The 23285-nt window shown below is 39.1% G+C and overlaps 1 protein-coding gene across 2 annotated transcripts in view; it reads left to right on the forward strand.

Annotated features, from left to right (window-relative positions):
- DHRSX (dehydrogenase/reductase X-linked) overlaps positions 1-16729 on the forward strand; it is a 164482-nt gene extending 147753 nt beyond the window's left edge. For both annotated transcript variants that reach the window (XM_040661659.2, XM_046906088.1), the window contains exon 8: positions 16267-16729. In XM_040661659.2, the coding sequence (XP_040517593.1) occupies positions 16267-16464 (198 nt within the window). In that variant the 3' untranslated portion in view covers positions 16465-16729. The remainder of the gene's footprint in view (positions 1-16266) is intronic.
- The last annotated feature ends 6556 nt before the right edge of the window (positions 16730-23285 follow it).

Here is a 23285-nt window from a genome sequence, read left to right on the forward strand (position 1 = left end):
CCTTCAAGTACAGAACCTTATTATTTACAAAAGTATATTAATAAAGCATTATTTCTAAATCATGTACTAAACAAAAAATGTAACATCATAATTTCGCAAGTTATACATATATTATCATGTAGTTTTAAATAATATTCTTTTACTCTTAATTTCAACCACATCAACCGCCCGCAATACCTGATAATTTTAATAAAATATAGATTAATTACTTGAACAAAATACAAAACAGTGAATATTTTTAGTAGTGCATTTTATCCACTGCGTATGATCTGCAATTCATTGTTGTCAGTGTAGATTATGGATGAGAGCCCCTGCAATTATCCTCTGTTAATACACTTTTGAATTGAAAGAAAGGACAGAGCTGGGGTATAGCTGGTGAGCCATCAGTTAGCCTCCATTGCAAGCACTTAAAGAACCTCGTCAGTGCAGCTTCTTAGTGATAAAATAGGTAAGGCTGGGTTTTCTGACAACACGTGGAACATGATTGATGATGGTAACCTTTTCTTAAAATTAAAACTGTAACCTGGGGGTGGGCATTGCAGTGCTCTCTGCTTCATAAGCTTTGGGATAGCAGCTTCCTTTTCTGCTCCTCACACCATAAATACATTTTTTAAGTTTATTATATATATATATATATATATTCTGGGTTATATTCTCATTTCTATTTCATTGAGCTTCCATCTCTCTTTATAGTTTTTAAATAATTACATCAGGACGTATTTTAGAGAGGCAGTTACATGAGGACAGAGAACTGTTCAGATTATATTTCCTTTTCTGCACAGTAGCGAACTCTGTAAGTGGGAGCAGCTCTGCACTACTTGCAGCTGAGCTGGGTGTTGAGAAAATCTTCAGTCTCCCTTTTGTAATTTCTCATATCACCTGAATAAAAGAAATAACAAACTGAGTGAGCTTTCCTGAAAGGAAAAGCATCTTTAGAGAAGGAGGTAAAGATCATGCAGAGGCTGCCAATCTATTTTTGCTTAGAGAAACATTTTCTGTAAGAATGTTTTCCTCAGTGCTGTTTTCTTTTGAAATATCTTACTGTGGTTATAGATTGATTTCTTTGGTTGGTTGGTTTTACAGGTTGTTTTTTTTTCTGCTGTGGCCATCTGCAGATACCTGCAAATTCTTCATAATATTAATTTGGATTACAAGAAGAATTTGAGCAATTTTGGAGGAAAAAAAAACCAAACTATTTTTCTCCATTTTATTACATTAGCGATTAAAAAATACTGACGTTTCCTCCTGCATAAGTGTTAGTAGACTGCCCAAGCCTGGTGCTTTCTAGCCACAGCTGGCTGTGTGTTCCTTTGAAAGTCTCCCTCAAATCAGACACTGCTTGTAACTGCTGTCAGATGTTGGAGCAGCTCTGATGGCAAGTGTGGAGCTGTTCCTTTTCTAAATAAAGAGCAGATGTTTGTTCTGGAGAGAGCAAATTAATTCACAGTTAAAGCTAAAGGTACATCATTTGAGTCTATAAACCAGCCATCAACACACCCTTGACCCAAAAAGTAGGAGACAGAGAAGCTGACTTCTCCCCTTCCCTATGAGTCCTAGTGCTTATTTCTGTGTCTAAGGAGCAAGTGCAAAATGCTGTCCCGTGTGGACTGAGCAGCACCCCAGTGCTTACTGAATAAGGAACCAGGGGGACTTTACTCATCTGAAGTCCTGGAGAGGTATTGCAGGCCCACAAGAGGTAAGGAATTGATCGTGTTGTGGGTGCCAAGTCTCTTAGGTAAGGAAGAGTGAGCCCTTAGTACATTCACAGTGGGGCATGAAAAAATATGCTGGCACAAAGGAACAAAAGCAAATCTTACTGTTTAATTAATATTAAATAAGGTGAAGTTTTCTTGTGGGCATTGATTCATGTGCTGCATGGTCACAGAATCACAGAATGGCCTGGGTTGAAAAGGACCACAATGATCATCTAATTTCAATCCCCCTGCTATGTGCAGGGTCACCAACCACCAGACCAGGCTGCCCAGAACCACATCCAGCCTGGCCTTGAATGCATCCAGGGATGGGGCATCCACATCCTTGGGTGACCTGTTCCAGTGTGTCACCACCCTCTGAGTGTAAAACTTCCTCCTATTGACACCTCCGTGGTGTCAATAATTATTTGGGAATTGGAGTCATTTTTACCTCGAAACAGAGCATGACTCTTGAGATACAGCCATTACCTATCAGTTAGCTCTGTAGTCATTTTCAAGCATCAGAAGATACAATAAAAATAAGTGGCATTTATTTTATACCACTGCATAAGCTTTGTACATTGCTCATTAATAACTGAAAGGAGTCTTTATTATTATTTTTTTAATTATTGCACAGACCACCTTGACATTTTCAGTAGCAGTAGGTCCTGGGACAAACGCAAAAGTCTTTAAGGGTGTTTTTTTGCTGGTGGTGTTTTGTTTTGCTTTTCCTTACTTGTTTTGATGGAGAGGTTATAAACGTTCTGCTCTGAAGACAGTGCTGCAATAAGGTGGACATATTTGTCACTGTTTGGAGTTAATGCAATTTCCTGTTTTTCCTACTATATGACTCTCCTTTTAATCTCACTGGTGGTTAATATGCCATTTTATTTTTTTGGTTAAATGAAGAGTCCTGAGATTCAGCAAGGAGAAAATAATTAAAACTATTTGTTTCACACAGGCTGTCAGCAGCTATTAGGGATTAGACAAATATAAATTAAGTTTCCCCCTGCCCCCAGCCACGGTACAGACTTTGCAAAGTTCACAAACATCTGTAATCCTCTTTTATTGAGCATGGATTTGAAAGTAAAGGTCAGTTATGTTTTGGTCACTAAGGAGTTTGTACAATTGCTAAAGACCAACTGTTTAGGTTATTTTTAAGTGTTGAGATTATTTTTATATAAAAAGCATGCTTGTTGCCTGGAAAACTCTTGCTCCTCCATCGTGGCTCTGTTGCCGAGCTCAGGGACTGAGCAGCAGTCACAGCAGCCCACCATCAGCTTGAAGAGCAAGGCAGGCTGGGCAGCTCACACCTTGGGAAGGGCAGCATGCTCAGAGAGATGCTGGTGGTCCCACCAGCCCTACAGCCTTATGATGCAAGGTGCTGCAGCTGGAGCAGCCAGGCTGTTGCAGAGCATGGTGGAAGGGCAGGTGGAGAAATGGGTGGAAGTTTAGACTGCAGATGTGTTTTGCATACCACCCGGGAAGCGGAGCCCTAGTCTCAGCTGGAACAGCTCAATTCCACAGCAGAGCACATATTTAATAACAATAGGCAGCTTCAGAGCTGTGCAGACTTGCAGGGGAAGAGCAGAATTTTAAGCGAGCCGCGGGAAGCACGAGAGGGCTAGGGCAGGGCTGCCCAGCTCTGGCAGTCTGCGCTGGCAGCCAAGCCTCTGCTCAGACCTCAGCCTTTATTTCAGGGAGTTAAAAGCAGCGAGTAAACCCCAGCAGGTTTCTGCATTAATTCCACTGGAAATTTTCCCGGAAAACAAGTTTCATAATCTGCAACATTGCTGTTTGCAGAGCATCACCGAGCACGGGCAGGGATGGCTCTTCGATTGGAATCGCAAGGCAAGCATGCACGTGCAGCAAAACGACATTACCAAAGAATTCAGTACGAGCTCCCTGAACAAAGCACATTACTTCAACACCAGATGAGTCTGTAGCGTGTATTTATTGAACCACAGAACCTGGCACTATTTGTTTCCCACTCTAAACAACTGCTCTAACCTCTTAGTAAGACCTGTGAATAAAAGCACAATAGAAACTCTCCTGGAGCTCTTAATAAAACGAAAAGGTTAATTCTCATCACGTTACCCTGGCTATTGATAATTCCACAAACATTAAAGTGTGTGGGTTATTTTGTACAGTATCTCAGGCCATAAGCTGCCTCTGCCCTTAGTCAGTCCAGTACCAAAACCCCAGGCAGAAACTCTCTGCAGAGATGGAGCTATTAGAAAATAATATAAATTTTAAGATTCTTGCCCCTCAATATTTTTTATTTATTTAATTGTTTTGTTTGTTTGTTTGTTTGTTTATTAGCAGGCTGGGGAAAGACTGCAGGTATGGAAGGGATTACACTTTTTTTTTCCTTTCCTGTTTTTCATTGTCCTCCTTTGGCTCATAGGATTTGACCAATGGCTCTGAATCTCATTTTCAGAACCTGAACCAATTCTTCCTGTTATGTGAGGTTGAGTTCCTCACACAGAACTAGGGTAAACCATATCACCTGTATATCAACATGGCACTTCTATGGCGTCCTACATCAGCAAAAGAAGCAGGGACATGGGAAGGACCATTTGTGAATCCACTGCTGGCCAGCCTTGCTGGGGAAATGCTTTTCATAAAGTAGTGGCTCCATGTGCTACTTTAATGATGATTTACCAAACATCTTAGAAATAAATCTGGATATTAGTATGAACAACCTGAGTGGACAGTAAAAGTCTAAGTCTTCCTATTTATTAGTAATAAGCAATCATCCCACTTCCTTGCATTCCTTTATCTATTCCATTGGCTAGAACTGCTTTCTTTTTTTTCTCTTTTTTCCAATTTGTCTATTTATACAAAGGCTCCCGAGGCTAACATATCCCTCTGCGATACAAGAAACAATCTTCTCTTCTTGCAGATTGTTTAGCCAATTAAATGTGATGGATTCAAGCTCACAAGGAACTGTGTTCAAGATGGAAGCTTTCTGATTCCATTTCAGACCTTAGGAAGCATTTGGGTAGCTGAGAATTTGTGTTGTTTTCTCCATGTATAATAAGCTCTACAGTAAAAGATGAGATGCCTCAAATCTGGTTTGATGTAATTTTAGAAACATGACTGATCTCATTGAAATCAATGGTGTTGTTGGCCTGTCTGAAGTTATACGCATTTTTTGGGCACTTCACATTTCTAACCATTGGTAGGTTCCTTAGTGCACAATAAGGAACCTCAGGGTGGATTGATCTAAATAAAGCCACTTATGTTGCAGAGCTTAAGCCCACCTTCAGTCACACACACCAAGAGGCTTGATTTGAATAATCAAATTCAGTCTTCCTTTGCATTTGCTTTTTTAGTTTGTTGAAAGCAGGTTGACTCTGGTGGGTTAGTAAGCATTATGTTATGTTGATTTGCAATTGAATATAGTTTTCGCCTTTAAATTTAGTACTTCTCTTGGGTAACTGAAAGGAGGATGAGCTATGTAGGCATCTCCATAATTGTATGGCCTCAGAATATATCTGTGATTTCATGCATTCTGTTCTGATGGAAAATGGGAAATGCTAGTTTTGTTTATGAGATGAGTAATTCTTTATTTTACAAGCTGCTATCAGGTGAAAGATGAGTGCAATTAAAATGAAGAGAACTGTCATTTTTTAAAGGATTTTATTACTTGAACAGGAATATATTGAACTTATTGGATACATATTTTTCATCAAAACAGAGGATGTATAATAGGTAATTATTTACTGATTCTATTTACTGTTTGTGTTGGAAAGAAAATCTGAGCCACTCTCACTTATTTATATTCTAACATTTCTGTAGAAGATAAGTCAACTCTTCCTGTTTTCCATCTTTGTAACAAATAACCCCCCTGATTATATTTTTTTCAGTTTATTGTTCCAGATTAAATGCTGAAGTTAACAGCAATTGGAATTATAGGAAACATCCATTTGCAGAACAAAATCCCTTTCCTCCTCACCAAACCCCTGTTTGTCTTAAAGTTCAGGTTTCTTCCCTTTCTATTCTACTTCCTAGTTTAGGAAATATTGTAAAATTATCATTTAAACACTCCTGACTGTTCTGAAAACAGAAACCCAGACCAGTCGGAGCATGGGCAGTGCTAAAAAAATACATTTCAAGAAACATGTAGATGTTGTACTGAGGGACATGGTTTCGTGGGAAATACTGGTGATAGCCGGATGGTTGGACTGGATGATCCTAGAGGTCTTTTCCAGCCTTGGTGATTCTGTAATTCTAAATGGTATTTGGATATCTGCTTGAAACTTCCTCCTTCAGCCAAAACAGGCTCTTGCAGGAATATCTCACATCAGTCCTGCAGAAGGACTCAGAATCAGTAAAAGAAAAGAAGTGATGTGATGGCTGTGATCCAGAGTGAGGACAGGACATCTGGAGAAATATTTCCCATTGTGCTTATCCAGGAAGGGATGTGCACCTTCTCACACATCCTCAGTGCCAGCAGGAGCCCTGGGAAATCCTTGGCTTCTATAACTGCACTGGGCACAGGACGGTTCTGTATCCCTTCTAGAGACTGAAGCCTGTGAAACAGGCATTAGTCTGTTTATTTTGTGTTTATTTCATTTCATCTGTGCTTTGTAGAGTCTTAAGTTTTTTTTTTTTTTATCTCATTATAGTTTGTAAAGAATTTCTGTCTTGTGGTTCTTTTAAAGATTAAGGAGTTCCATCCACTTCTGTCCAGAGTGCTCATAAGCAGTAAAAAAAAATTAGCAATCCTGATAAAAAAAAACTTGTAAAGTTGGTGATAAAAGTGTCAGCTTCCATCTTCATCCAAGGGCAGAGTGACTCATCAAACATTAAACATAAAGTTAAGGGTAAAGGTAGGGGCCTACGTGTCAAAAGTAGCCATGGATAGAATCATAGAATTGCTCAGGTTGGAAAAGACCTTCAAGATCATCAAGTCCAACCACAACCTCACCATACTACCCTAACTCTAACAACCCTCTGCTAAATCATGTCCCTGAGCACCACATCCAAACGGTTTTTATACACATCCAGGGATGGTGACTCAACCACCTCCCTGGGGAGCCTATTCCAGTGCTTAAGAGCTTTGTTTTCAGCAAAAGCCAAGACACTTCACATTACCCTTTGGGTAAGAAAATAAATTGTTCCAAAATATACGCACCCAGGACCATCATCTTCAGCATCTGAAGCATTGCTGTGTCTTCCACTGCCTACATCTGCTTAAAAAGGCAGCTGCCATTCCAGATGTAAGCAAACACTGCATGCTTTTCTATGTTGTTCCCCAAAAGCTGGCCTCTTTTGTAAGAATTCAGCAAACTGAAGATGACCCATGTGCTGTTATGAAATAATGCGTTAGGGAATGAAAGCTCTACAGCCTTCATGGTTGTTTGTTGTTGTAAGTCCTCTTTAATTTTGATATATTTACATCTTGATTCATATTTAAATTGTGTTTCCAACTAAAAGGAATTGGTTGCATGTTATTAAATGAGGCAGATGTTCCACTACCTATCAATGAGGTTGCTTCTGTAAGAGCGTTGTTGGAGGGAGGAGCAGTCTTACATTCTAATTTATATTTCTCAGATAGTAATACTTCAAAACCCAGCAGGGCTAAAGCCTTGCATAGCTAATAAAAATAACAAGATGGTTCCTTAGCTTTTTTTCTAGCGTGAATACTAAGTTGTAATTAAGCATTCTTACTTAATGATAGATCAGTCTGCATCTAGGAATGAAGAAGATTATATTGAATTGCTTACATGATACTGTAATTATGGCCGTAGAATTGGTGGTAAGCAAATAAATTGTGCCCAGTCTAGATTAAGATTTCTCCTGACCAGTAAATCACTCTGGCTGTCTGTTCATAGAGATATTGCAGAAAATGTCAGATTATGTAAAGGTACCCAGGATAATTCAGAGTGATTTAAGCGCATCCTCATCAGTAGGTAATTCCTGGGCATCACTTGCTTTCCAGATGGAGTGCCACACTCCCAGAAGCATCTTCAGCATTTTCTGAAGTCTCCTGGCTTTTTCCTCCTGCTGTCGCCTGCCTTCTTTTCTAGACCAAATGTTCTTCCAGCAAGTGGCTGTCTCTGCTGGATGCTCATACAGTGCCTGGGGCAACAGGGTCCTATTTGTCAAACTTTGCTTGCTATTACTGAGCTCAGGAAAGTAACAAGTGTAATGTAACTTGAGTGGCTGTGGCGGTATCTCATTTCTGACTTTGAAGACCTTGCTGTCTGCTGCAAAGTGAGCTTAGAAATCAACATGCAGGCGAAGTAAGCTTCCTCAGCGCACTTGACAAAATGAACAAAGGATTCAGTTATGATTAATGACTTTGACCTGAAATTTCAACTCCCTGCAGTTATGTAAAGTTGAGTTCTTGCTTCTGGTTTGAAAACTGCTTAAAATTAAACATTGTTCTTCTAGTCCTTCATTCCAGTGGCTTAGAAGATGCAAAGTGCGAATCAAAAAACACTCACTCACATCACTGGGGCAATGTTACACTTGTAGGTTAGAGAGATTCCATTTGAAATGAAGACATTTATATTTATTTTTGTTCATTTAGGCATCTGCAAGTGAACTCAGTGTTGAAGCTGATATTTGCAGCCAGTGTAGATTTCTTTCAGTAGGGCCCAGAAAGCTGGCCAGCCAACAGGGGCTTTGTTCGGCTGCCTGATAGCATAAGCATCTGATGCTACTTGAGGTGACACACGAGGTCCTGCTCAGTCTGAAGCAGCTGCATTGGAAGAGGCGGGCTCAGGGCTGTCGCTGCCGTTGTCCTCAGTAAACCTTTGCTCGTGTTTTGAGTCTGACAGAAGAGCCATCCCAGGGCTTCAGAGCAGAGCTGCTTGGCAGTTTTCCAGCAAAGCAGATTTCTCGGAAAGCATTGACCTGACACAAAAACAAAGCGAAACCTTCCACCGATAGCACCATCAAAAACTTCACTGGAAATCAGGCATTCAAACCTACATCCCTGCCTGCTTCTTGGGCCGCCGAGCCAAAGGCTGACCCCAGCAGTGTGACCCCAGTCCAACCAAGAAGGTTTCTTTCCTCCATGGGCTACTTTGCCTCCAGGCCTCTCAGCCACCTACCTTGGGCCTAATGGGAAGAAGGGGAGGGCCTTCTGTGTATCTGGATTTTTTGGAAATGTCTTTCCAGGAAAATTGGGTTCAATAGGAAGGGAATGAGAGATTTAGGATTTGATACTCTTGTGTCTATTTGCCAGGTATCTCTGCTTCTTTTCCTTATAGCAGCTCATACTAGGGTGCTTAGGGAAAAGCTGCTCTCTTCCCCAGAAAAGGTATGAATTGTTTATATTATAAAAGCTCCTTCCATTTAACATTTTGATTTTTTTGTTGTTGTTGTTTGAAAACTGCTTTGTGTTCTTAATTCATCAGCGTTTCTCCTTCTTTTATATATTAATATCCATGTTTTAAAATTGATGTCTTATAGCCACAACACTGACAGGAGAAAGGCTTTACGTTTTACCCTTGCCACTTCTGTTTGTAGTCGCTGTCTTTTTTAAAGATGAAATCTAGAGAGTTTTATTATGGCATGAGTTTGCAAGTTATGGGCTGGGGAGAAATTAATTTGATGGTGCTGACTGACTCTCCAGGGAGAGAGCCGTATATCCAATAAAACATCTCTATCTCTTTTGGGTTTGTAATCAAGGCAGAAATCAGATAGAAATGGAATAACAGTGATCTATGTAGGAAAGAATAGGAAGAGAGACAGAACACAGAATGGCAATCAGGACATTTAGTGATGGCAGAGAGCTCTCAAAAGCTGTGCTGTAGACCTTTGGTAGCATTGACCTCCTGGAGATCTGACAGTTGATCCTGGCCACAGGGGTTACCAGGACTTACATCCAGCTGCTCCACATTATTTACCAACGGTTGCTGAGCACACCTTGCACCTTTGTAATGGTTTCCATTCGACTCTTTGTTTTCAGTACTCCATGTTTCAGCTGATACTTCTTAGCTGATTAGTTTTAGCTTAAATTTCCAAAGCAGCTATTGCTTTAGGAGGCTTAGACACTGCTAAAGCTGCAAGAAGAGTGTTGAGAGTGCTTAGCCCATACCCTGTGACATTAGAGCAACTTTTGTTATTTCTCCCTAGTCTTGCATCCTTAAGTAACCTGTTCTTGCATTGATTGGCTATTTCACAGATCATGGTAATCAGTGCTACCTGGAACACAAGTAATTTGTTTTTTACAGGATTTTTGTTGTTGTTGTTTGTTTGTTTTTTCCCTTAATATTCATGTGAACACTATCCCAGCTTTCCCATTTTTTAATGTTTTCTAACTATTGCATGTTGTGCTTTGATTTAATTCTTGAGAGTCGAATGATGCATTAAGGATGACTGGATCTCACTCCACCATTAACTGCCAGCAAGTAGGTAAATGACTTTTCTAGACTAAGTAGCAGCAATTTCATGTTGTCCTTCCTGTTGATAAGCCCTGCTATGTGTATTGGTAGTACTGCTCTGTGATCCCAGATGATTCATCTGGTGAGGTTTGTGTTCAGCTTTTCAGTGCAGAGGCAAGTCAGCAAAATACCAGCATTTGCAAAAACATTACCAGAATGAGCAACTTTGAGACAAGTAAAGGAACCTTAGCAAAAATACCCAAGTATCCAGGCTTATTTAGTGACTTATTTAGTGCTTACTATGTCTTCCTAGCTGGAACCTGGAAACATGTTGGTGTCTAGAAACACGTCTTCATGTTAACTGAGCCAGGAATGGTCTGATGAGAGCTTACCTGTTTAGAAAAGAGATGCCACAAAGTAAACACTTTGAAGCTCTCTGCAAAAGCACTGAATGTCCCTTTAGCTCATCAGCCCACAAGCAGATTTTCCATATTAACTGAAAACTGAATGAAGTAATCAATGTGAGCACGTGAGGTATCACAACCATTATGAAACTAGTGTGGATGAATGTCTTCTCATCATCCTGTTTAGTACTGCTGCTGAGGATTTTCCACCAATTTTTACTGTAGTGCAAGATATATGGATAAAGGTGTTTTAGCATGTTTTGTCTCTGCATTATGTTATTTGCCAGCATGCCAGACAGTCCTGGGTGCACATCTGCCTGTTTGGCTCCTCATTCCTTTGCCTCAAAATGCAACAGCAATGTCAGTCAATTTGCCAGCTGCTTCCCGCTTTCCATTCTCTTTGCTCAACCCTTTTATCTCCCATCTCTCATGATGGCAACATCCTGAAGTCATTAAATATGAACCAAATACTATCAAATGGTTGACTAGGATGACGGAGCAGTGGGTGAAGCTGTTGCACAGTAATAGTCCCACCCTTCTGACACAAAGTTCTGTATCCCTCCTGCTTTTTCAATCATACAGCCAACTCTATCAGTCAATATAATTGGAAGTATATGAACGTCATCCATTTAAATTATTCATCATTGCATTTAAGACATGTAGCAAGGCTCTCAGTAGTTGCTTGTAGACACTGAAATTATTACTGGGAAAGTGGATGGATTTTAGCAAAGGAATCATAGGGGCTTATTAGCTTTGTTTCCTGTCAAATTTCCTGTGGTTTCCAATGGACATACCGTGCAGCCTGGAGATTTGTAGTGGTACTGTCTGCCCAGAACTCTGAGCTATAAATCCAGATGTGAGCAGAATGGGATGAGTACTGGCATAATGTACTGCCATCACATATAACTGATGCAGACACATGATTTTCAAAGAGTTAAGTTGTTGTGCTGTTGTAGGCAAATGAAATGGATGTGACATTTTGTGATGACACAGCTGACCATCGTCAGCTAACACATTTTGTGAGCACTAGCACCTAGTATTGACAGGATTATGTGGCACTTAAAAACTTGTTAACTGGCAAGTCTTTAAGAAAAAAAAAAAAACAGCATCTTTTCGGTATATATGCCAGTTTTGCACAGAACAGAACATTCCATTTGATGCTGAAAAAAATTATTGTGTTGATCATTTACCATTGATGAATACTTGAACAAAGTAACAACATAACAAGGCTTCTTTAAAACAGCACCTTCTTTGAGCATAAACAATGCCAAAACAATGAATATAGAATACGTTTTGCTAAAAAAATAGTGCAAAATGATATGAACATAACTTTGTCAATGCTGTAACAAACAAAAGGAATTGCAGATGCAGAATTTCACTCAGAAAAATGTTAAGCATAAACCAATTCTACTTAGATATGAGAAACGTGAATTGCAATTGTTTGGGTACTAATAATATAATAATTAGAAAACAAAATAGCAGTATAAAAAGAAAGTTTAACACAAATTGGTAACTGAAGGCTGAAGAAGCATTGTGTAATTTATAGAAGTCCCTCTTGTCCTAAGACAAGTCCATCCAACTCATGAACAAGATGTTACTGATCCTATATGAAATGTGTATTATTTTGTTACTCCTTTTTTTTTCTAATTCTGGTAAAGTGCAGAGTATCCTCTGTGATTGGAATTGTACTTGTTCTCACTGCTTGCCTACCAACAGCCTTTGGTAATACTTCATAGTCACAAAGATAGGAACTCTTTCCTGTCTGTATAGGGCATCATACCAAACATTCTGGGTTTTACAGGTCATAGTGTTCAACCAGTAGCAGGCAATTTCGCTAGCCTTCCATCAGATGGTCTCTGTTCTGAAAGGTATCTAAACATAGGTTAGATGTGTTTGTACTCAATTGCTTGTGTCCATTTTCTTTTCAAGAGCTTTATGGTTCATCCTCATCTTTTACTGAGATTTCACATAAAATAAAACCTATGAGGTTCCCAGGAGAGTTGGCAACCAGGAATGGTGCTTCTACTGCTGGAACAACTAATCCTGCTCCCTGTCTGGATACTCATGAGGTGCTCCAGTAGCTGCAAATTGCTCCTCATTTCTTTCTTCCTGTGAGTTTCTCAGGCACCCATAAAATGGCAGGGCCTCTGCAAATGCCTGTGTGTCTGTGTGTGTCGCTGTTGTCATATAGGTGTGCAGTAGATCCAGTACTTTGGAAAAAGAATCTTGGCTGTACATAGGCAGGTGGATGTAGTGTAGAGTTACCCTTCCAGCCTCTGAAAACAGATAGGTCATCCACCCAGCTAAATGGCCAGGGCACTTCTGGCATAGGGCTTTTTACCTTTATTAACACAAAAAGAATGCCAAAACAGCAGAGAGGTCTTCAAGTAAGTTAACATTAATTTTTTCAGCATTAATTAAGCACTCAGAAAATGGCATAAGACAATTAATTAATCATACATATGCAATTCTGTTCCCCTTTGCACTGGAAATATTGTTTTCCTTTAACTTAAATTAGTATGCACTAATTACTTGATACATTGTAGTATATTTTCCCCTATGTGTTTAGATAATTACTGTCATGAACAGCTGGTAGAAGGTTCCCAGTACAGTACCTGTATACCCTGTAAATTGAAAGTTTGCACTGAACCTCATACTCAGCATAATGGATAGGGTGCACAGGATGAAAAACAAATCAAATCCTGTGAAAACTTAAGCAAGCTGACCTTAACAGATGATGATGATATCACTGTGCTTATAAGACTGCAGTGTCCGTGTAAGCATATTTAGTATGCCACAGAATCATAGAATTCCAACCTAACCCTTGGGTTGGAAGGGGAATATTAAAGATCATTGAGCTCTAATCCCCTGCCGTGGGCAGGGCTGCCCCACACCAGCTCAGGCTGTCCAGGGCCCCATCCAACCTGGCCTTGAGTGCCTCCATGGATGGGGCACTACAGCTTCTCTGGGCAGCTGTGCCAGCACCTCACTGCCCTCTGTGTGAAAGATTTTCTCCTAATATCCAATCTAAGTCTCCCTCTTTTAGTTTAAAAGTGGTCCCCCTTGACCTATCTCTATGTCCCACATAAAAAGTTGATCTCTGTCATGTTTATAAGATACCTTTAAGTACTGGAAGTCTGCAATTAGGTCTTCTTGGAGCTTCTTTTTTTCCAAGCTGAAGAAGCCTGAGTTCCTCAGCCTGTCTTCACAGGAGAGCTGCTCCAGCCCTCTGACCATCTTCATGGCCCTCCTCTGGACACTCACCAACAGTTCTGTGTCTTTCTTGTGCTGGGGACCCAGCGTCATATGAGACTTCTCTGTATTTTCTTTATACTGAAGAATAAGAAAGATTTTGCAGTACTAAATAGTTTGGTAAATATCTACTGCATCTGCACGAACAAAACCAACAACTGATTTTCAATCCATGTGTAATCTTTATTTAACTTTTTGGTGGGGAACTTACCTGACGTATAAAGAAAATTAAAATCTTTATATGTCTTGAATAACCTGTGAGACCCTTTCCATTGAATTAGCAAGGGCACGTGGTATTTCTGACACTATGGGAGAATACATATAGATGACACACTCTGCATATAAGACCATAATCACAGAATTCCGCCCACAGACATTCACAATTTTTTTAAAGTATTTTGGTTATGAGCTGCTGTCATTAAGATTTGCAAGTCATTGACATTGACATTTATACTTGTTTGTGCTGGAGAGCTGTTGAAGTCAGGAACATAATGTCCAGTGAACCATTGCATGAAGTAATGGTTTATCTGTGTCACTAGATTTTTAATTAAAGCACAGCAGAATGTTAAAAACTTTTGGGCTTTCTTCTGTCATCTAGAATAGATGAAATAAAATGAGAATGCTTATATTCACCTATATAGTAGGTGTCATCCTAACCCTACAAAGGGTTAGGATTTGTAAGAGTAATCCTAACCCTACAAAGAGGTATGGATGTCATATAACTTTATGTTGTTTAAATAACCAGCTGGATGGGAATAGCACTATTTTCCATAGAATAAAGAAGGGTGAAGTAGTAGCAACAGAGTACTAAACTGAGATAAAGAAGCACTTTGTAAATGTTCAGTTTCTCTAGGTGGTATTTCACAGTATAGCTGTCTTCTTAAAGAAATACTTCAGAAGTCACCTGGACCTAACATACTGTTTTTGTAACATACCGACTGATATTTTGCTGAGAGAATAGTCCTCTGGATAGATGATCATAGAATCATAGAATGATTCATTGTTTTATTTCATTAGATGGTATTTGAAACAGGAGATGCTCTGTTTGTGTGATGATTGATAGTAGAAACTAAACTATCTGTTATATGGCCACTGAAGGAACATATGGTGGTTTTATATTTCTTAGCAGCCTGTTGGCATCAGTAGTTTTTCCTTCAGCTTAAACACCTTTGGACAAGGGCTTGGCATGTAACCTGTGGGACATGTGTATTGGAACAAAGTGCGGCTCTGGGCATGGAACTGCCTCAACAGAGTTAGTTTCTTCTTCAGCAGTTCACATTTTGGGTAATGATGTACCTGTGTTCGTGCAGGGTACTCGTTTTCCTCAGAGGTGCTGAGGATGCTCTGCCTCAGTGGCATCCAGGGAGGTCTCCGTTTGGGTGACCTTGCCTTATTGTATTGTTTGGCATGGCTCTAATTTAACTGTAAATGAGGCGAAATGCCAGGTGCATCATATAAACTAATGACTACTGAAAAACTATGCTGTGCTTAGTGTGCAGTGAGAAAACAGATGGGTTGTTTCCTTTTAAAATTATCCGAACTTTGTCACAAAAAGCTTCAAATGATCTTTTTTTTTTTTTTTTTTTTTTAATTAGTCACTGAGTAACCTATTCAATACTGTCTCATTCATCAAGTGAGTTCTTCACGTAAGGACATCCTGTCAGGTGCGGCAGACAAAGCAACAAACAGCATTGGTACTATTAATGACTCATCGAATGATACTTCAAGGATTGTAAAATGGCACCTTGTTATCTAGCAGACACTGCTCATAACTGTATGATTTATAAAAACAAAAACATATCAAAAGTGTTGTAAATACGTCCTCCAATGAAGGAAAATAAATGCGATTGAAATCAATTTATTGATAAGCTGTATCATCCTTCTGAACACAAAATGGGAGGGAATGTTTTACATATCCTCGGGATGAAAGGAGTTATCACTCTCAGCTGTTTGTCTGTTAATGCTCATTTAATACTCATGCTATATCAGACATCATAAAGCTTTCACTATTTTACTTTATGACACTGCAGAACTCTGATAATTACGCTTTGTGTAAAATGTAATTCCTTGGTTTACCTGCCTGCTCGGGTTGGACTGCCGAAGCTTAAATTGCTGTTGTGGTTTTTACCATACTTTGCTCATGTCACATTGTTGCAGTGAATACATTATGCATACAGCACAGCGTTCATCTTCTTAAGACAGAGTACAGGCCTTATCATCCTTGCAAAGAATGAGTAATTGCACTTGGATTTTAATATTTGTGTTTGCTTTGGGGTTTATTAGCTCTAACTGTGAAAATTCAGTAATTTTGTGTGCTGCATCTGACTAGGTCTCGAAAAAACGGAACAGAGTTTTCCATGTAGCTGTTCTGTGGTGTTAAGCTATCACAAAATAGTGCTGTGGTAAAAACGGACCTGTACTTTGCTGGTTTGATAGGTAGCATTCTCACCATTACCAACTTGAGGTTATCTTGAAATACAAAGGAAACTAACTGTCACTGGTAAGATCCTATGGCAAAAGAAAAGTATTTTATTGTACCTCTTCTGAATTTGTTTTTTGTTGTTTATTCTGCAGACTCCAGAAGAAGGAGCCTCTACAACCATCTATGCAGCAGTATCACCTGAGATAGAAGGAGCTGGCGGCTGCTACCTTTACAATGAGGAAAGGACAAAATCAGCTGACGTAGCATATGATGAGGAGCTGCAGAGAAGGCTCTGGACAGAAAGCTGCAAGATGGTTGGGATTTCTGATGAATCCAGCAGAGCTCCCTAGAAGAAGCCACTTCCAGCTGGGTAAATGAAATGCATTGGCAAGCATCTAAGGTGAATTCTTGCCGCATCAGTCATCAACCTGGAAATCACCGTTCAGTCCCAAAGGCAAACATGAACAGCTCTGTTCTTCACTCAAACCCCTAGTCTGCTAGGGTGTGGGGGGAATATTCCCACAGAAAGATGTACGTGGTTGGTTTTAAATCTAACCATCAGTTTTGTAAATCATGATGTTTCAGTCCGTGATTAAAATACAATCTTTAACCTTGTGCAGAGTTGAGTTTTCATTTTTTGTTCAACAAGAGAATACTTTCCCTGGTGAGCACCCTGTATCTATGGCATGTTGAACTTAAGCCACCTTTGCACATACAGTTTACTCTTTCACAATAAGTTTTAAAAGTTGCAGCTTCTTTTCTTAAGCTTCATTAACCTTTAAGACTCTTTATACCGAATGTCAGTTCAGTCTAATTCAGACATTTGGCATTCATTATAATTATATTGTTTCTATCATAACATTAGTTTTATATGTCAAATTTTATCCAGAGGTTTTAAGTGAAAATGAGAACAAAAAAAAAAAAAAAAAAAAAAAGGAAAATCATATGGTCTTAAGACATGATGTAGAATTTAAATGTTTTCAGATGAGAGGGTTTAAATGAGAACCTGAGGAATGAAGAAGGGATCAAATGTCAAAATGGTGGCATGCGTTGTGGCAAAGGGTGCAGTTAGCTTGTTGTCTCTGCAGTGGGCATAGATTACTTGTCCCCATTTCTCCTGAGCCTATGTAAACTTGTTTCTTACCTTTTCTTTAGCAAGGAGGTTCACTCATCTACCCCTTGCTAGATGAAGAGTCATTTCCTTTGCTTTTAAACCTGGTTCATAAGAGTTTCAAGTTGGTGATTTGGAAAAGACATCACACAGTGCTGTCCACCTGATCAATGTTGCTAGGAGTTTAAGACTTCCAGCATGTTCTCTTTCAGTTGTTTCTTTTCCGTACTGAAAAGTAGTCCACGCTTACTAACTTGAATTACTTACACAGAAGCGACAGGATATTTTTCATTTACTTATGCATCTGTCTCCTAAGAATTCCTAACAGATAATTGGCATTTTATTTTACTGAGAGTGGATTTTTTATGGAGCTATCTTTGATAAACCCCAAATTTCTTTTCTGAGTGGTAGAGTGGTCAGCTCAGATGCTACCAGTTTTGAACAGTGAGTTCCATTCTACCTGTATATGCCATTCAAGAAAGATGTTCACATCTATGAAGTGAGGAACAAAACTGACATGTGACATGTGACAATATAGTTTGAGATTCTACAGGCTCAAAGAACTAAAGGACAGAAGTGGACTGAAGATAGTTCAACATTTTAACAGTGAAGGTGATAGAGTGTTGGAATAACTTCCTGTCAAGTTTAGAAGTTGCCCCCAAACATCTCTCCTCAGCAGAAGAAACTTTCCAAGCATGGACTCTCTGACTAGAGAACCTGAACTCTTGCTGTTAATGGCCTTCTCCCATGTGATTAATTTTATGTATTGTCTGGAAAAGCAGCACATCCTATAAATTCCATCACATTTCCTTTTTTAAGATATATACAATGATGGAAAGCAATAGGTGGATGTAAATCTTATCTTTACTTTGAAGTATTGAAAATCACTGCATGACAAAACTAAATGCAAAAATACTGTTGTGCTCTCATTTGCAGCAGACTATAAACAATAGGAATGTGTTCCTATGCGCTGAACCCCAGAATAATATCCCCTTTGGGCTGCTTAGTTCAAACCTGGTGCTTCACTGACCATATCTCCAGTCTTTGGTTCAGAGAGAAATCACATCTGACAGAAAGAAAGCATACTGACATGCCCATAGAATAGCAAGGAGATGCCAAGACAAAAAATAGCATGAACAACAAAAAGCAGATGAGAATGAAAATAATAAAAATCTGAAAGAGAGCATATTTCCCCTCTGAATTAAGTAATGCATGATTTATTTCTGTCTCCTTAGAGTTGGTATATATGTGAGTTAGCAGCAGGAAGTTTATCACTCACTCACTATAGCACTTTCTCCGTATGACTGGCTGACTTTTTTTGGTAACTGAATGTAGTGTTTGTGAAATGTGCCAGACTGACACCCTGGGAACTAAAATCCTCTGTTTATTCACGGATCGTGCACAGGATGCACTAAGCCTGCTAGACAGCCAACATTTTCATGTTGCCATAGCATTCCCACAGAGCATCACTGCTGCTAGAAGTATGTCTAGGATTACTCAAATTAGATAGAACCAAATTACCTTCAAGATTAACTCTATCAAAGTTACACAATATTTAAACAACCAGTTTCATAGAATCATGAAATGGCTTGGGTTGGAAGGCACTCCAAGGATCATGAAGTTCCAACCCCACTGACACAGGCAGGACCACCAACCTCCAGATCTGGTAGTAGACCCGGTTGCCCAGGGCCCCATCCAACCTGGTCTTGAGCAGCTCCAGGGACCGAATATCCACAGTCTCTCAGGGCAGCCGGTTCCAGCACCTCACCACTCACACTGTGAAGAACAGAGTAGCATAAGGAACGGTAAAATAGCAAACACTAAAGGGAGTTAGCCACTCTTTCAGTGTAATCTGAACTATTTTGTTAGTGGTCTCAGTCCTGTGAAATCTGTTTTAATGGCATTGAAAACATGATTTGTGTGAACCAGGAATACAGGTTGTGCCTGAATGAGGGAAAACCATGTCCTAAAATCAGAGATTTCTTGAACAGTGCAACACCATGAAGTTACAGTTGAGCTAATAGTAAAAGCATTATTTTAGGAACTAAAAGTGGTGAACTGTGTCTACTTTGCAGTGTCATATAGGCATATGAGCTTGTCTTGAGCAAAATCCAGTGTTGTTATAAAGTCTTGCATGTCAGTGTGAGTCGTCCCTTGTGACAGCTGGAAAGATCCAACTTAATCCTTAGCATATCTATTTAGGTATAAACACACATATATATGTACCATATAGAAGCAAGACAATGATTTTACCTCTGCGTACAGCAATGCTAAGAATTCCTTGACATTTCACATTTCAAGAACATGGAATTTCTGAAGACTGGAGAAGCCTGTTTTTTACTTCACAGAAGATATGACTTAGAGATGGCTTGTGTCCTTAGAGGAGATGCACATGTATATGCAACAAACACACAAGCAAAACCCAACCTGAGAACTTTTCAGTCTTGCAAAGAAAGGTAAATCAGATTTCAATAATTGTAAATTGAAGTTGGACAAACTAACCTTACAACAGGAAAATAGATTGTCTCTCTGTGAGAGTAATTACATACTGGAACACATAAATCTGATAACTGAAGATAATGATAGGATATTTCTTTTCATTAAAAAGCAAGGAGACCAGGTAGGCTTCTAAGCAAAGTAGGTCAGTCACATAGAAGTCATACATAGATTTTCCTCAGGTCCAAAGCGAGAGCACTCATTTCTACTTGTATGAGTGTGGCCCATTGCTCACACTTTTAAAATGGATATTTCCATATCAGTACTCACCCAAAATAATGTTTAATTCAAAAATCCAGATGCAGCCTCACCAGGGAGGGAGGATCACTTTGCTCAACCTGCTGGCCATGTGCTTTTTAATGCACCCTGGGATACCACTGACTGTCTTGGCCACAAGGGCACACTGCTGGCTGACAGCCAACCTGCTGCCCACCAGGACATCCAGATCCCTCTCTGAGATCTCTCCAGCAGCTCAGCCCCTAATCTTTACTGATGCTACTTAAACAATGTTATTTAAAGAGTGTACCTGCATAGGAAATAAATAATGTGTACCCTCAGTCTCTTAGGAGAAGTGTTAACTTTTATGTTAATTAACTAGTTCATCTGCAAACCGTGGGGAAACTAATTATGTACTGGAAGAATAAGTGCTGTTATTCACACAAAACAAGGTAGATGAATCTTTGCTTTGAGTTCAGAATTGATTGAAGCCCTAAATGTGGGACCACTAGCCACACTTCCACAATATTCTGTGAATATTTAAAAATTATCGTTCAATTTTTGCACAACTATCAATTGCTATGGTATACCATATAAAAAAGGAACCTTATTACTTGTCCTCAAGATTACTATTGCATCTTCCAAATGTACAGTGATATTAGTGCTAAATACAAAAATACATGGCAGATATGTAATTAAGTCCTCATCCTAAATAAGCTATGATCATGCAAACTTTGGCTTTCATACAGTTCAGGCGTGAGAATGTCCTTGCTTGTTCCATTGACATGGTTTGTGTTCCAGCTGCCATCACAGAAAGACAAAATCAGATCCCAGTGAAATTAACATGAAATCTGTCACAGAGAAGACATGGATATATATCTGAGATCCCTGAGATATGATTTTGAAGTGGTGAAGGTTGAGGGAAGTGACCAACCTGCAACGATAGAAGAGGTCAATGCAAAATGTGAATTGCACAATATCAGGCCAGGCAAGACAATAAGACATTTTAAGAATAACTGTTTAAGGGTAACTGTATTCCTTTTTAAAACAAAACTGTGCTTCAACAATACACTTAAGTAGCTGTGAGGCACACTGGGTACCATGGGAGATAAAGTATTTAGAGATAAACTCTAGGTTAAAAAAATATGTAGAAGTTCTAATTTATATTTTGAAGAGTATCTCTGCCATGTCTATTTGAGGGCTTAACCAAACAATATTCCACATCACCTGTAAGGTCTTTTAAATAAAAACCACAGATGAGCAGATATCAGATTTTTGAGAAGAGTGAAACAATTTGAGGGTGGTGACCATGCAGAATTGAAACACATTGTCACTGATATTAAAAATCAGCAAAGATGTCAGTATGGGACTCACAACAAGCAGAATCCTTTGTCTATTAAGAGACTAGAACAGGCTTGGGATTTAGCACATTTCTCTTAGCTTGCCTGCAAAGTAGTCTTGAGCATTGCCAAGAAGAAAACAGAGCAGCAGCCAAGAGTGCTGTTTCCAGATCTATGCAGCTTGTTAGCTTCCGTATTGCACCCATCAACGCTTGTGAGCATCTCTCTTTTTGGAAATGGAGCGAAGCCAAGAATTCCTCTCACACAAGCACTCAAGAGTCACAGAAGAACCAAAAGATAGCAGTGACCTTTATGTATTTTGACAAACACCTTGTAGATTGAAACCAATCACCTTAAAGTGAAAGACTACTTAATCCCAGGAGGAAAAAAAAGGCTGCATCATTTCTTGAGTGATATTGTACCTGTTCACCATTTTATGTATAGAATGCAAAGCAAACAACATTATGATCGTAAGCAGGCTTATATCTTTTCTAAGGAGTATAGAACAGGAAATAGCCTACCCTCTATCTTTGCACTGCTTGAATTCTCAATAAGACTTCAAGTACCTTCGCTACAAAGCAGATTCCTTTTACATATTTATCTTCCCTTTTCTGAAACCACTAACAAAACTAGTTTTAGCTTGCCCATGTCTATGGAACGCATGGTATAGTCCATACTGACCTGCATATGTTAAATATGTATGATGTATCTAAGACATCTTTAATAAGAAAAAAAGAGAAAAACAGATTATTTTTGAGAATTGCAACAGAACTAAGGCCCAAATGCTTCATTATTTTCTCAGGGAAATCTTCCGTTGAAGTCAGCCTCAGTTCTTCAGAAGAAAACCCAGACTATGTTCAGTAAAGTTAATGTAAAATATTTACAGATAACTTTTCCCTCATCTGCGCTGTACATCTCTGCCAAAGTTAATGAGACATTCCAGAGTCACTGGAGGAAGACATGTAACTTAATAGCAGAATAAGCTATAAAAACCTTGTATCATTTAAATTTGATAATGCCTTGGAACATTATCTCTAGAGTGAAAGCACCTTCATTCTTCTATTGATATATGAAAGCTCTCGCTTTGTCTCAAAGAAATTAATCCAAGAAAATGTGCAATCTAAAAATTCCACTCATACGAGTATATTGAGAGAAGAGCGTAGCATTCATTTCACTTAAACTAAATCATCTAAAAGCAGGATAAATAGCCAGACAGTTAGTCTCTGTCTGTGGTTATACTGAGCGTAATACTTCTGAGGGACAATTCCTCTGACCTGTTTTAGTGTTAAATGAGTCATCTGCTGGAGTTGCCATCCTTGTGTCTGACCACAGAGGGAAAATAGACAAGTGGTCTAAAGTAAACACCCAGCACCTGTAAATTGTCAAACTCTTGTTGGCTCAGGCAGCTTTAAATGGAACCTAACTTCCTAAGAATATGGCTTTTTATTTCTAGGATTCTTTTTTTTTTTCCCATAGTTTCTTAGCTCAAAAGGTACAGTAGCAATCTTATGTTGTGATCTTCGATGCAACAAAGATCTGCTAATTCTGATTTGAGTCATCTCTTCTAGTCAAAAGTGTTTAAAGCTTTCCAGTGAAATGTATCACTTTGGATATGTTCTTCCAGTCATAAATTGCCCACAGTTTAAAAACTTAACCTTTGTTTCACATCTGGGAAGGGGTAGCTTTTCAGTTATTTATTTAATCCAGTTACACTTTCATCTGCTGGGCTGAAGAGCCTATGTTCTCATCCCAGTGGAGATTGCTTGACAGGGAAGAAGTCATCTTGTGACATTTTTTCATAATCAAACTTGATTAAGCTCTTTGAATCTTTCATTAGAAATCATGTTTTATACCTTATCCTATAATCATTTTGTTGTCTCTTTACGAATCTGGTACAATTTTTCAACTTTCTGCTTTCAGGATCTGAAAAGCCGTTTTTGACATACATAGGTAGTACAACCACATTAGTCAGTCTATTTTTTCTCTGTTTCTACATCCCAGGCCACAT

Source organism: Gallus gallus, chromosome 1, assembly GCF_016699485.2.
Source record: "Gallus gallus isolate bGalGal1 chromosome 1, bGalGal1.mat.broiler.GRCg7b, whole genome shotgun sequence".
Classification (NCBI taxonomy): Eukaryota; Metazoa; Chordata; class Aves; order Galliformes; family Phasianidae; genus Gallus; species Gallus gallus.